At 41.1% G+C, this 13,810-nt stretch overlaps 1 protein-coding gene across 1 annotated transcript in view; it reads left to right on the forward strand.

Moving 5' to 3' along the window:
* Window positions 1–13,810, forward strand: part of DIP2B (DIP2 disco-interacting protein 2 homolog B (Drosophila)) — a 232,157-nt gene that overhangs the window by 107,369 nt on the left and 110,978 nt on the right. Inside the window, 1 exon segment of the mRNA XM_010857815.1 lies at window positions 3,341–3,412. Within this exon segment, the coding sequence (XP_010856117.1) occupies window positions 3,341–3,412 (72 nt within the window).

Genomic DNA, 13,810 nt, shown 5'->3' on the forward strand with positions numbered 1-13,810 from the left:
GCTTCTCTGGCCAGCTTTAAGGTCTAGCTGTCAGGTTTCAGTAAACTTTTTGGTTCACTAAATTTCTCTCCCTGGGCATTTCAGCTCCTCCTAAATGTAAAGACCTCTTTTTCTCCCACTCCCAGTTTCCACCCAAGCACGTGTGTCTCTGATTTATTATTCCCTGGGTGCTTTCATTTTACCAGTTCATTCAGTCACTCATTCAACAAGTGTCTATTGTGCCAGGCTGTGGGCAGGCTGTAGAGATGAACAAGACACAGTCCCTGCCCTCAAGTGCACCGTCTCATAGGAACACAGATGTGTAAACAAGGTACCAGTGATGTGCTTAGTGCTATCACGGAAGTGTGTGCAGAGCTGAAGGGGGCACCAGGAGGAAGTGGCTAACAAATGGTGGCAAGTGTGACTTTTGAGCAGGTCTTGTACCCAGAGAAGAGGAAGGGGGCATTTGTGAGTGCTATCACCGGAGTCCTCACTTCTCTCTGCAGTGTGTCTTCTCCCAGGGCTCTTCAGTGTCTTTTCTTGTTTATGGAACAAATGGAGCTAATTGGCATGGCTGAATTAGACTCTCTTGATTGACTTTTTTCACAACTCAAGATGGTTGGTAGTTGATTAATGTCCAAGATACCAAGTCTGTCAGTTACTGACAGTGAATGGTTGGCAGTCAAAGCACTGAAGAAAGCTTTTAAAGGCTTTTTACTTTATCAGATGTGTTCTGAGGCAGCAGAAGAGGTCTTTGTGCCCTTAAGGGAGTGCGTGTGTGAATCAGTGAGTGAGTGAGTGAGTAAGAGAGAGAGAGAGAGAGAGAGAGAGTGTGTGTGTGTGTAGTGGCGATTGGAGAGCTTGAGAGTGTGGAACAGGACAGGAGAATCCTTGTTTCTTTTTCAATGAAAGACATGATTTCCTGCTTCTTAGGAAGGTTTCCTTGGTAGGCTCCCACATCCCTGCTAGTTTTGTGTATTGTTAGAGATGACCTAAACTCTTGGTTTTTATTCACAAAAATGCACTGTGGGTTTCTCTAATTTCACTAGGAAAGCAGAGATGAAGGGCCATTGTGATTAAATTTGTACAGTCTAGTAAGTAGTCATGATTGCAGTTTAAAAATCTTTATCGTTTCTTGAAATAATGGATGCTCATTGTAGAAAAATTATAAAAGGCAAGCAAAACTGACAAAAAGCTGAAACTTGTAATAATCTTACAAGTATTAGCTAACCATTGTTAACATTTTGGCATTTAAAATTTAGATTTTCTTTTTGTGTGTATACCTGTATGTATAAAAATATTTTTAGTCCCAAAATTGAATATGCTGCATAAACTGTTTAGTATAGTTCCTTTTTTTCTGTTATATAATGTGACCATTTTATCATATTAACAAATATATACCTACAGAACCATTCATTATTATTTTTTTTTAAAGAAGCTGAACAGGCTCTTTTTTTCTTTCCAAAATGTGTTTGTTTGTTTATTGACTGTACTGGGTCTCTATGGCTGCACGTAGGCTTTCTCTAGTTGTGGTGGTCAGGCTTCCCATTGTGGTGCTCTGTTGCAGAGCGTGGATTCTAGGCCCACGGACTCAGTAGTTGTGGTACATGGGCTTAGTTGCTCCAAGCCTTGTGGAGTCTTCCTGGACCAGGATTGAACCCGTGTTTAATCATTGTCAGTTGTCCCCTCGAGGGTAGAGCCATTCCGATTTGAAAGCCACTGACACAGATGGTCTATAACATAAGTGTCTAGAGTCCTTCCAGTGTTTCCATTCAAAGAATAACTCAGGGAATATTCTTATGTTGATTTTTGTACACCTCTGTGAATTTTATCATTGGATAAATTCCTAGAAGTGCAGTTGATGAATCTGAATTTTGATGGAAATCACATTTCTCCAGAGATTGTATTATTTTTCATCTATATCCTTATAGTTCCAAATCTGTCTCTCTTTCCAAAGTTCTAGATTCATATAGCCAACTGTTGATTGGACATTTTCTCTTGTGTGTCTGATAGACTTTTCCTAATGAGCTCAACGCTTATCTTCTTCAACCCAGTTCTTGGGGTATATCTCTGTCAGAGAATGTCATGACCATCTGCCTGGTTGCTCAAGCCAGAAACCTCCATCCTACACTGAATCAGTCATCAAATGCTACTCAGTTTTCCTCCCTAGTGTCTCTCTTAATCCAGTCACTTCTTTTCCTCCCTTCTACCTCTATCTTTGATTTAAGCTACTAGTATCTTGCCCAGATCACTATAGTAGCAGCAGGGCAAGCACTTCTCTCTCTGGCTTTTACCCTTGGTTCCACATTCCTCAGAAAAAGTGAACTTGCTGCACTCTATGATCTGCGAGTGTTACTCCTCTGTTTAAGCTGTTCAGTGAGCCCTGCTTCATCTCCCCCACCTGCTCCATCAGTCAAATGCTGAGACCGACATATCTGACGTTCATCACCCATGAGTTCAAATCTCTGTATCCATCAGTATGGGCTTCCTCCCCCACCATCACATATATTTATTCACCGGATATATTTATTCCTCCAGCTTTGAATTACTGTCCCTTGAATGTCCCTCTGTTCTCCTGCTGATTTCCTGGTCCTTTTAACCCTGCTCCCTGCCCATCCATTTTCTACCCTTTCTTTAGGACAAAGCAGGTTTCTTGAAGTCTTCAGCGCCGTAGTTTGTCCTCTGTTAATCAGTTTTATCCTTACTGCATTTATCATGTATGTACTTTTTTCTGTGCTTCACATATACTTTTCCATTTAACCTTGTGAAAAAGACATACACATATTCAAAAATACAAACCAGTGAAGCAAGTGGAGAGATGTGGGAATTCCAGCTCTGGGTTCCAGCACAGGTCCTAGGGTGCAGAAGGGCCTTTTCAGAAATCCCATCCCGGTGCCTGAACCTTGATTTCTCCCCTTAACTAGACTTGTGATTTTATGCGGTTCTGTATAGCTGTGTAATTGAATACCTCCCAAGTCAACTGCATTCATTTGGTCAGAGTGAAACCTTGGAGAGAAAGAAGATCGTTTGTCTGCTAGCCTTGGCACATTCCATTTTAGTATATCTTAAATGCCATGGAAACGGGGGGTGCCTAGGAACTTGGGGATCTCTGACATGGAATGTAGCATGTTGTGCCGCTAGATTGGTGTAGGGAGGGACCAGCCCTGCAGTTTTCCATAAGAAGTCAGCTCCAAGCCTGTGGGAAATCACACATAGCAAAATCCTTGGCAAAGAACCATACATTTTTTCCCCTACTCTCTATGTGGTAATTCTGTAACACTCTGTAATTAATTTTATTTTTACAGTGAACAACCACAGAGTAAGAATAATAAGTAACCTATTTCTGTTCTTGCTATTTTAGGGGACATCACACAGAAGGGATATGAAAAGAAAAGGTCAAAACTCCTGTCTCCTTACATCCCGCAGACACAAGGTAGGTAATGAGAAGTGGTTTTAAACCTTCTCAGTATTTTCACACTAATGAATGCTATCTTACTGGAGATCTGTCTTTTTTGTTGGCTCCTGTTTTTTCCCTCTCTTCCTCACCAGGGAAGGGAAGGAAAAAAAAAAGGAAAGAAAGGAGGAAATGAATCTTAATTGAGCATCTGCTGTGTGGTAGGCACTTTAAAAATACCCAAGGTCATCAAATCCTTCATACAGAGCTTGGGTGGTGGTCACTGTGTCTGTGTGCCACTGACATGATTCAGTGGCAGAAGATTCTAGGTCATAGAAAGACTGCATCTGATGCTCGAGTATGAACTGTGATGGGCGGAAGCAAGGGAGGCAAAGATAAGAAGGAGGGACAGATTCAGTATTGCAGAACAAACCAAAGACTGCAGTACCTGGGGATTTGGGGATAAGAACCCTAAATAAACCTTTTTGCAGCCTGACTTGTGCAGAAAGACTGGCATGTTCTTTATATATCAGAAAGTCCTGAGTCACTTTTGTGCTTATTTCCAGATGGGTTGCTGGAACCTTTGCCTCTAGGCAAGGCTGTCTGTTTCTAAGTCATCATATTTTTGAAGTTACTCAGCATCCAGGATTTCCTCTGATGGCCTGTTTCTACTTTAATCACTTTTACTATGAGGAATTTTTTCTTTATTTCTCATTTCCCCTCTGCAGTCAGAGTCCATTTCCACACGACTGTTTTATTTGTGAAACTAATAATCATTGCTTTTATTTCTGGATTATAAATCCCTTGAGGACTTTGGAGCCCCCATGGTTCTAATGTTAAGCCTTGCACAAGGTATATAGTTTGTAAATATTTGTTGAATGAATAATGGAATAAATAAATGAATAATGGTGGTATACCAATAGATTTCACCAAAGTCCTTGTTTTATTTCCTGCACTATTTTTGGAAATTCCTCCCTGTAAAAACTAGTAGGTCAATGCCTAGATAGCCAGTTTAAAGTATCTTAATGAACAGATGGATGTAGAAAGAGGTAGAAATCAGGCCAGCGACAGCTAATGAAACACCAGCTTTTGCTGAGCAAGGCATGTCACAGAAGGGGAGTCCTCTGATTGGCTGCTTAATTATGGATCTGGCCCATGCCTCTGTAGGCCCAGAGATTTACTGTAGTCACTGTGTGCAAAAGCAATCAGATCCTGAGAAAATAACTCAGTAAGGAATGTAACTATAAAAAGGACCATGCTCCGTCTGCTCTCTGTAATCAGGTTATATAGAAACTAAATCATATTCAAAAACCAGTTTATCAATTTATTATGAGAAACCACTGAGACACACTCTAGTCTGTGTGGTCAGCACATTCTTGCCCCGCGGGCAGGCCTACATGGGGAGCTTGATCACATATAGAAGGTTGCTTAGTGAGCGTGGATTTGACGAATCAGACGTTTAATTAAAGCAGGCCAAGGGAGTGTGACATGGCATCTCACAGTAGGGATGGTTGTGCACGAGATCTCATGGGGGAAATAGAAGTCATTTGATGGCAGCTCTTTCAGCTTCCTGCTATCAGAACTTCAAACTCACCATATTAGTGCCCATCATGTTTATGACCTCCTGCCTTCTGGTTGAAAAGGTGGCCTCTCCATCCTAGCCAAGGGCAGTCCTTCCACCAGTGCTCAGGCTCCCACCCCCTCCTCCCTTTTCAGAAACCTTATCCTATCACCCAGTGACACCAAGCAGAGGCCAGTGGGAGTGAGCCACTCTGGTGCAGGCAGTGAGGGGTGCAGTATCTGTAGAAATTTGAAAAGTGGTAATAAAGCCAACAAAAAGTTGGTCTGCCTTTTCTTATCACCATGGATAGCAATTCTAAATGCTGTAAGTAGTAAAAATCTGCTCCCACTGAGGCGGACAGCTGCATTGCCCCCTTGGCGTGCTGCTGCTGTCAGCTCCCCTGATGCTCCTGTGCAGGCACCCTCTCCCTCTGAGCCAGATTCTTATCCCAGCAGATCAGTATGCTCATTACTCTTCTCTTTAAAAAAATTGCTTAGTCTACCACTCCCACCTTTACCCTATCTCTCCTTTATGATGAGACTGCTGAGAACTGTCTCTGCTTATTATCCCTGTTTTCTCAGCACCTGTTCACTTCTCAGCCTGTCCCAGTCCCTTGCCAGTCTATCTCTTGAAACACTTCTTTAGAAATACTCTCCGCATTTTCTCACTCCCCTCTTCTTGTTGCTCCTAGTCATCTCTTTGCAGGCTCCTCCTCTTCTGTTAAATCTTGGAATTCTCAAGGCAAAGCCTCAAGCCCTCTTGACATCTCACTCTACAGCAGTGGTTCGCAAATTTTAGCCTGCATTGGGATCACTGGAGAACTTGTATATACAGATTGCAGGACCCTGTCGTTCTCAGTGTTTCTGATTCAGCTGGTCCAGGCTGAGGTTTGAGACTTTGCATTTGTGTTGGGTTCCCAGATGATGCTGCAGTTGCTGGTATGGAGAAACAGTGCTCTGTCTCTCTAGAGCTTTTCAGCCATCCCTGTGGCTTTAATTATCATTTATAGATAACTCTTAAATATGTATCTTCAACTCAGATCTCTCCTGAACTCCTGATCATAGATCCAGCTGCATATTTAACAACTCCGTTTATATATCTTAAAGGAACCTTCATTTCAACCTATCCAAACATATCCATTAAATGTTACGTATGACTTATGCTCACACCACCTGTACCAGCAGCACCTTCCCCTCCCTACATGTGTACATTCACACAAAATTATTAATACATTATACAGCGTCTCCCAGACTTCTGGTTTCCACTTCTGAGTGAATAGAACTCCCATTCGTAAGCCCAACAACTAGGCTTAAAAGTCATCTCAGCAGTCTCTTCATTCCCCATCTCTTGCCTGTTACCAAGTTACATTTTCTGCTTCTTCATGAGTTAGTTTTTATAAGTTTAATTTTTCTAGGAGTTTGTTTTGTATAAGTTTTCAAATTTATTGTTAATGACAGTATTCTCTTTATTTTTAAAGCCTTTGCTTTGTTTGTGTATAACTCTTTATCTCTTCTATTTTTTCTCTTGATTAGTCTTCCCAGAGGTTTGTCATTTCAAAGAACAAGCTTTTAATTTTGTTGATCTTTTTACTGTGTCTTTATTTTCTCATTTATCATTTTCAGCTTCTGTATGTTTTTTCTTCCTTACACTCCTTTTCTAAGTTTCCTGAGTCAGATGCTTAGGTTTTCAGTTTTCTTTACAAAGGTGAGTGTTTCTCCATTTGACTGTGGTCGGAGAACATGCCTGTTCAAAATCAAGTCACAATTAGAACTTTAATTCTCCTCCCAAACAACATGAGGACTTTAAGAACAAATGCATTTTTAGTACCTGCTTGTCTATATACCCCTCAATTATTAGTTATTATTGTTCTGTGTAGTTAATAGTAGTTAATATCTGTTTCTTTGTTCACTATTCCTTTGCGTATATGACTCTTTCCTCTCAGTTCAATTTCCTTCTTCCTGAAGTTCATCTTGCAATAGTTACATATTTTAATCAGAGTTTCTTAGTGGTAAAAAGTTCTCTCAATTAGCGTTTATCACTTTTCCCACCTTTGTTCTTAAACCTATTAATCTTTCCCAGAAATGGATTGTTTGTAGGGCTGGTTATATTATACAGGTTCTGTAGCAAAAGAAAAGATTACCCTTCGACATTTTTACCTCCTTTATCTTTGTAGATTTTGAAGGAGGTATTTAGTTGTTGTTTTTTTTTAATGACGTTGGATTTAATGAAGATTTTATGCCTGCATGCATGCATGCGTTCTCAGTTATGTCCAACTCTCTACAACTCTATGCACTGTAGCCTACCATGCTTCTCTGTCCATGGGATTCTCCCGGCAAGAATACTAGAGTGGGTAGCCATTTGCTACCCCAGGAGATCTTCCCGAGTCAGGGATCGAACCTGAGTCTCCTGCATTGCATGTAGATGCTTTACCACTGAGCCTCTGGGAAGCCCAGATTTTAAGCTTACTGAATAGAATTAAATGAAATGAAAGTCAGTTTAACACTTTTAGTAGGAGTTTGCTACTTCTTACTTCTAGAGGGATTGAATCTCTTTCAAACACTGTCATCTTGTTGGATTTCATTGTTTTCCAGTTGTGAGGTGCTCCATTGAGGGTGGCTCCTTGAGTATAGTGTATAAAAGTAACATTCTCCACTAATCTCTCTTGAAAGAAAAAATTAATACTGCCTGCAGCATTGTGCTACTAGAACAATTAGGTGCACATGCTTATCTAAAAATTTAGTGAGTGATTTTCTGTACAGAATTGATCTGGAGTTATCTTGGGGTGCATATTTATGTATATTTTAGATTTTTTTTTCAAATGTTACATAAATCTTTAAAATAGGACTTCAGAAAAAAAAAAAAAAAACAGTCTAACGGGAAAAATGGGGAAATAGGGACGAGAACACAAGGTTGAAGAAAATACTTAGTGGACATTGAGTAAGGACAGTTGGGGTGATAAACATAGCTGAATTCACTATCACCACAGGGGCTAGATTTTAAACTTACTGTATGACAAAAATCTGATGTGTCAAAACTACCCTTGAAAGTCACTTAAACCCGCCAGCATTGGAACTGATTGTTGTTTCTTTACACCAAACCCAAATTTTATCTGACATTTAAGGGCCAGGCTGTGTGAAATTCATATCTTGATAAAGATTAAATCCATATCCAGGGCCTCAGGATGCTCTCCCTGTGAGAGACAAAGGAGAAATGAGGATGTGGCAGGTACATATCTCCTTGTTCTTTTTAAAAATTATTTATTTTTGGCTGTGCCGGGTCTTGGTTGCTGCAGGGGCTTTTCTCAGGTTGCAGAGAGCAGGGGCTGCTCTCTGGTTGTGGTGTGCGGGTTTTTCTCGTTGTTACGGTTTCTCTTGCTGCACCTTCTGGACTCTAGGGTGCCTGGGCTTCAATAGTTGTGGCTCATGGACTCAGCTGCCCAACAGCATGTGAAATCTTCCATTCCAGGGATTCAGTCCATGTCCCCTGCAGTGGCAGGTAGGTTCTTAACCATTGGACCACCAGGAAAGTCCTATATCTACTTATTCTGAGCCATATGCTCTTCAAAAGGAGTAACCCATAGAACATCTTTCAGTCACTGGAAGCTACGAGAGTCTGGATATAAAGCTTCCCACATGCCTTAGTTAGCAGCTTCGCAGAGAGAAGAGGCCAGAAATTAGCTGTCTTTTGGCATGGCCCAAAGAATTGAATTTTCAGACCACATATGCTCTCACTCCTCTGTAAATTAGTCACTGTTGGCTGTTCTTGGAGTTAGAGGAAAATGAAAGGTTCTGCGTAGTGAGATAGCATCCCATTCTGATCCTGTAGTCTAATCTTGAACATACTTTGGATACAAGTAGCTGATTATTTCCAAGTGGTTTTAATAGAAAAGAGTTTATAATATTTCGATATGGGTTTGCTGACAGAACCTCAGGTCAGCATGTGTTTACTAAGTGCTTTCTGTGTTCCAAGTACTGTTGAGACAACCAACTAGCATTGGACAAGACAGCCTGAGATCCCCTGGCTTGCTCTCTTTGTCTGCTAGTGGTTTGCTCAACTAGGACTATCACTAAGACAGCTTCCTTGACCAGCTCTATCACAAACAGTCCACACTCCCATGATCTGAGTTGCATTTTTTTTTTTTTTCTTGAGTTGCATTTTTAAGAATCTCTCTCTGACTACCCAATAGATTATGATTTGTTCATGTGTATTTTTCCCACATAGGACTCGTAAGGTCTTTAAAATCAGGAACATTTTCTTTTATTTTTATTTTTAATTCTTTATATCCCCAGTTTGTGGCATGAGTATCTGGCACATAGTAGATGGAACTAAACAGAAGGAATATTTAGAATTTAGAAATATTTCCTTGCATAAACATCTGTCAGCTTCCCAGGTGGCGCAGTGGTAAAGAATCCACCTGCCAGTGTAGGAGAAGTGGGTTCTATCCCCGGGTCAGGAAGATCCCCTTGGAGAAGGCAGTGGCAATCCACTGCAGTATTCTTGCCTGGGAAATCCCACGGACAGAGGAGCCTGGTGGGCTACAGTCCATGGCGTTGCAGAGTCGGACATGACTGAGTGACTGAGCACATAAACATCTGTGAAGATGAAAGTGTCAGGTAGTGAAAGAAGCAGACTACTCTCCGGATTGGAGAATTACTGGTCCTGGCAACTTGTCTCCACCTTCAGTAGATCGTTTCGTTTAGGTCTGCTAAATCTCAAGAGATTGTACAGAGCATATTGATTTTCATTGGAGATTTAGCATTCCTCTTCATTTTTTTACTTTTAAAATGAAATTAATGAATCTGTTTTAAATAATCAAATACTACTGTGAGGTTTGTAACAACAACAAAAATAAGCAGTATCCTCTTCTTCCCCAGAGACCACGTCTTTCAACTGTTTTAACCGTTTCTTCTGGTGTTTATCTATTTCTGTGTAACATTTTACCAGTACATCTTGACTTTTTTTTCCCCCAACATGAGACATTATTTATTCATTTCCTACTATAAAAAATTAGAATTTTTTCTTCTTATTCATTCCTCCCCAACCCCCTGGATACCACACACTCCTTTTCCCTTTATCCTTGCTTCTCATCTCCCATCTCATACTCATTGTGCACTGCATTTTCAGTGTATTACTTTTGTTATTGCTAAATCAGCATTCAGTGCTTGCCTTATTTTGATTATATAAATAATCAAATATCAAATAATATAAATATTATTCACAGCGAAATCACTTGGTTTACTAGGATTACATTTCCTTTTTTTTTTTTAAACAGTTAATCCATCATTTTATTGTTATTTCTAGAGACAACTCTTGATGCCATCTCTCTTCCTGAACTGATTGTTCCCTTATCCTGCTAGAGGCCTTCATTATCTTTCTAGTGGTGTTTTGGGAAAGAGTAGAATGTGAAGTCCAGTGAGCCTTAGAAAGCATCACTGCGAACAAAGCTAGTGGAGGTGATGGAATTCCAGTTGAGCTCTTTGAAATCCTGAAAGATGATGCTGTGAAAGTGCTGCACTCAATATGCCAGCAAATTTGGAAAACTCAGCAGTGGCCACAGGACTGGAAAAGGGCAGTTTTCATTCCAATCCCAAAGAAAGGCAATGCCAAAGAATGCTCAAACTACCGCACAATTGCACTCATCTCACATGCTAGTGAAGTAATGCTCAAAATTCTCCAAGCCAGGCTTCACCACTACATGAACCGTGAACTTCCTGATGTTCAAGCTGGTTTTAGAAAAGGCAGAGGAACCAGAGATCAAATTGCCAACATCCGCTGGATCATGGAAAAAGCAAGAGAGTTCCAGAAAAACATCTATTTCTGCTTTATTGACTATGCCAAAGCCTTTGACTGTGTGGATCACAATAAACTGTGGAAAATTCTGAAAGAGATGGGAATACCAGACCACCTGACCTGCCTCTTGAGAAATCTGTATGCAGGTCAGGAAGCAACAGTTAGAATTGGATATGGAACAACAGACTGGTTCCAAATAGTAAAAGGAGTACGTCAAGGTTATGTATTGTCACCCTGCTTTTTTAACTTATATGCAGAGTACATCATGAGAAACTCTGGACTGGAAGAAACACAAGCTGGAATCAAGATTGCCGGGAGAAATCTCAATAACCTCAGATATGCAGATGACACCACCCTTACGGCAGAAAGTGAAGAGGAACTAAAAAGCCTCTTGATGAAAGTGAAAGAGGAGAGTGAAAAAGTTGGCTTAAACCTCAACGTTCAGAAAACGAAGATCATGGCATCCGGTCCCATCACTTCATGGGAAATAGATGGGGAAACAGTGGAAACAGTGTCAGACTTTATTTTTTTGGGCTCCAAAATCACTACAGATGGTGACTGCAGCCATGAAATTAAAAGACGCTTACTCCTTGGAAGGAAAGTTATGACCAACCTAGATAGCATATTCAAAAGCAGAGACATTCCTTTGCCAACAAAGGTCCGTCTAGTCAAGGCTATGGTTTTTCCAGTGGTCATGTATGGATGTGAGAGTTGGACTGTGAAGAAGGCTGAGCGCCGAAGAACTGATGCTTTTGAACTGTGGTGTTGGAGAAGACTCTTGAGAGTCCTTTGGACTGCAAGGAGATCCAACCAGTCCATTCTGAAGGAGATCAGCCCTGGGATTTCTTTGGAGGGAATGATGCTGAAGCTGAAACTCCAGTACTTTGGCCACCTCATGCGAAGGGCTGACTCATTGCAAAAGACTCTGATGCTGGAAGGGGTTGGGGGCAGGAGGAGAAGGGGACGACAGAGGATGAGATGGCTGGACGGCATCACTGACTCAATGGACATGAGTCTGAGTGAACTCTGGGAGCTGGTGATGGACAGGGAGGCCTGGCGTGCTGCGATTCATGGGGTCGCAAAGAGTCGGACACGACTGAGCGACTGAACTGAATAGAACTGAGGGGATAGGGAGATGTGTTATTCTGCTATGTTTAATCAGAATACTTTATTCTAACATTTCTATTTGAAGACTGTTCAAAACTGTACAAAGGTCGTTTCTATCAATCTGAAAGATTTCAAAGACGTCGGTGCCTCTTTTGCTGGCTGTGCACCAGCAAGCTGATCAAACGGTCTCTTATCACAGCCTGATTAGATTAACTCTGCAGTCTCCCTTCTCTGGGTGGTTCCAAGGTAGAGCCCTGTCTCAGTTCTGTTTTGCAATTCTACACTGTTTAAAACTGCCGTGAAGTCCAACAAGGCATCTTCTCTTGGACCCACATCCTTTGCTTTAGGACATTACGGCAGCTTCTGTTTTTGATGGCATTGATGTACACATTCCATTCTGTCTTCGTGTGTTTGAGATCATTGTGACCTTTGTGTATTTGTTTTTCTTCCTTTATCCTTTGACTTTGTCCTGCTGTCTTTCACTGCATTTAATTGTATTTGTCTTCTGCTTCAAAAGAGGATCTCGCCTTTTATATATTCCTTCCTGGCCTAGATTTCCTCAATTATTTTTTCCCCAGGCCCTTACCTACAGTCCTTTTAGGGGTAAGAATGGCACCCCACTCCAGTACTCTTGCCTGGAGAATCCCATAGACGGAGGAGCCTGGTGGGCTGTAGTTCATGGGGTCGCTAAGAGTCGGACACGACTGAGTGACTTCACTATCACTTCACTTCCATGTATTGGAGAAGGAAATGGCAACCCACTCCAGTGTTCTTGCCTGGAGAATCCCAGGGACAGGAGAGCCTAGTGGGCTGCTCTGTGGGGTCACATAGAGTCGGACACGACTGAAGCAACTTAGCAGCAGCAGCAGCAGTAACAGCAGCATGTCAGTTTATGAATATGGTTATGTGTTGGCATTTTCTAGCTTGCCCTGGTAAGAAGTACTGGTGATCCAAAGTTTTTTCACAAATTCAGATTCCTTTTGTGCTTGCTGCCTACTTTGCTGGAGGGTATTTGCTCACCAGTGTTCCAGTGTATGTACATACTCTGAGCTTGCCAGATGTTCCCCAGCCCTTCCATCACGGCCCTTCTGAGTTCAGTTCTGCCTTTGAGATTGTGCAAATGTGTGTATAACCAAATTAGAAGAAAACAAAAGAAAGCCTTGGAAATTTTATCCTTTTTCTCTAAAGACTCTGATAACTCCTCTCAAGGATAGTCCATGATCCTGTTTTTCTTAATGACCTCATATGATTGTATGAAGATTTTGAGAGGCACAAATTTTTGCATAAACATTGTGTGGCTTAGAGATACACAGATAAGCAGACTTCTGAGATTAACGGTTGGTACCTCTTCATTTTTGTCTTTGGTTTTTCCAGCCACTCCCCCTATCATTGGTGGAAATGAAGAGACAGACAAGATCATAATTATTTATCTTAACCCAAAATTTGGGTGCTTGCAGTATAGGACCCAGTTAATTACTGCAGGATATACAAAATGAGTTAAGATCTCTGACCTCAAGTTTATTTATACTTTAATAGGAAAGATAAGATAGGTATACAAATAATCATAAAATACAGAGGGAAAAAAAGCCCTGTAAGAAAGTTCTAAACAAAATACTGAGGAAATGCAAAGGGACATGAACCTGAAACTGGCTGTTGAAATCAAGAACAGCATTTTGGAATGCTATAGAACATTCCCAGATATGTAAATATTAGGTAGACAGATAACCATGATGGTGTATCACTTACCTAGAGCCAGGCATCCTGGAATGTGAAGTCAAGTGGGCCTTAGGAAGCATCACTGCGAACAAAGCTAGTGGAGGTGATGGAATTCCAGTTGAGCTATTCCAAATCCTAAAAGATGATGCTGTGAAAGTGCTGCACTCAATATGCCAGCAAATCTGAAAAACTCAGCAGTGGCCACAGGACTGGAAAAGGGCAGTTTTCATTCCAATCCCAAAGAAAGGCAGTGCCAAAGAACT

This window comes from Bison bison, unplaced genomic scaffold (genome assembly GCF_000754665.1).
Source record: "Bison bison bison isolate TAMUID 2011002044 unplaced genomic scaffold, Bison_UMD1.0 scf7180017864383, whole genome shotgun sequence".
Taxonomy (NCBI): Eukaryota; Metazoa; Chordata; class Mammalia; order Artiodactyla; family Bovidae; genus Bison; species Bison bison.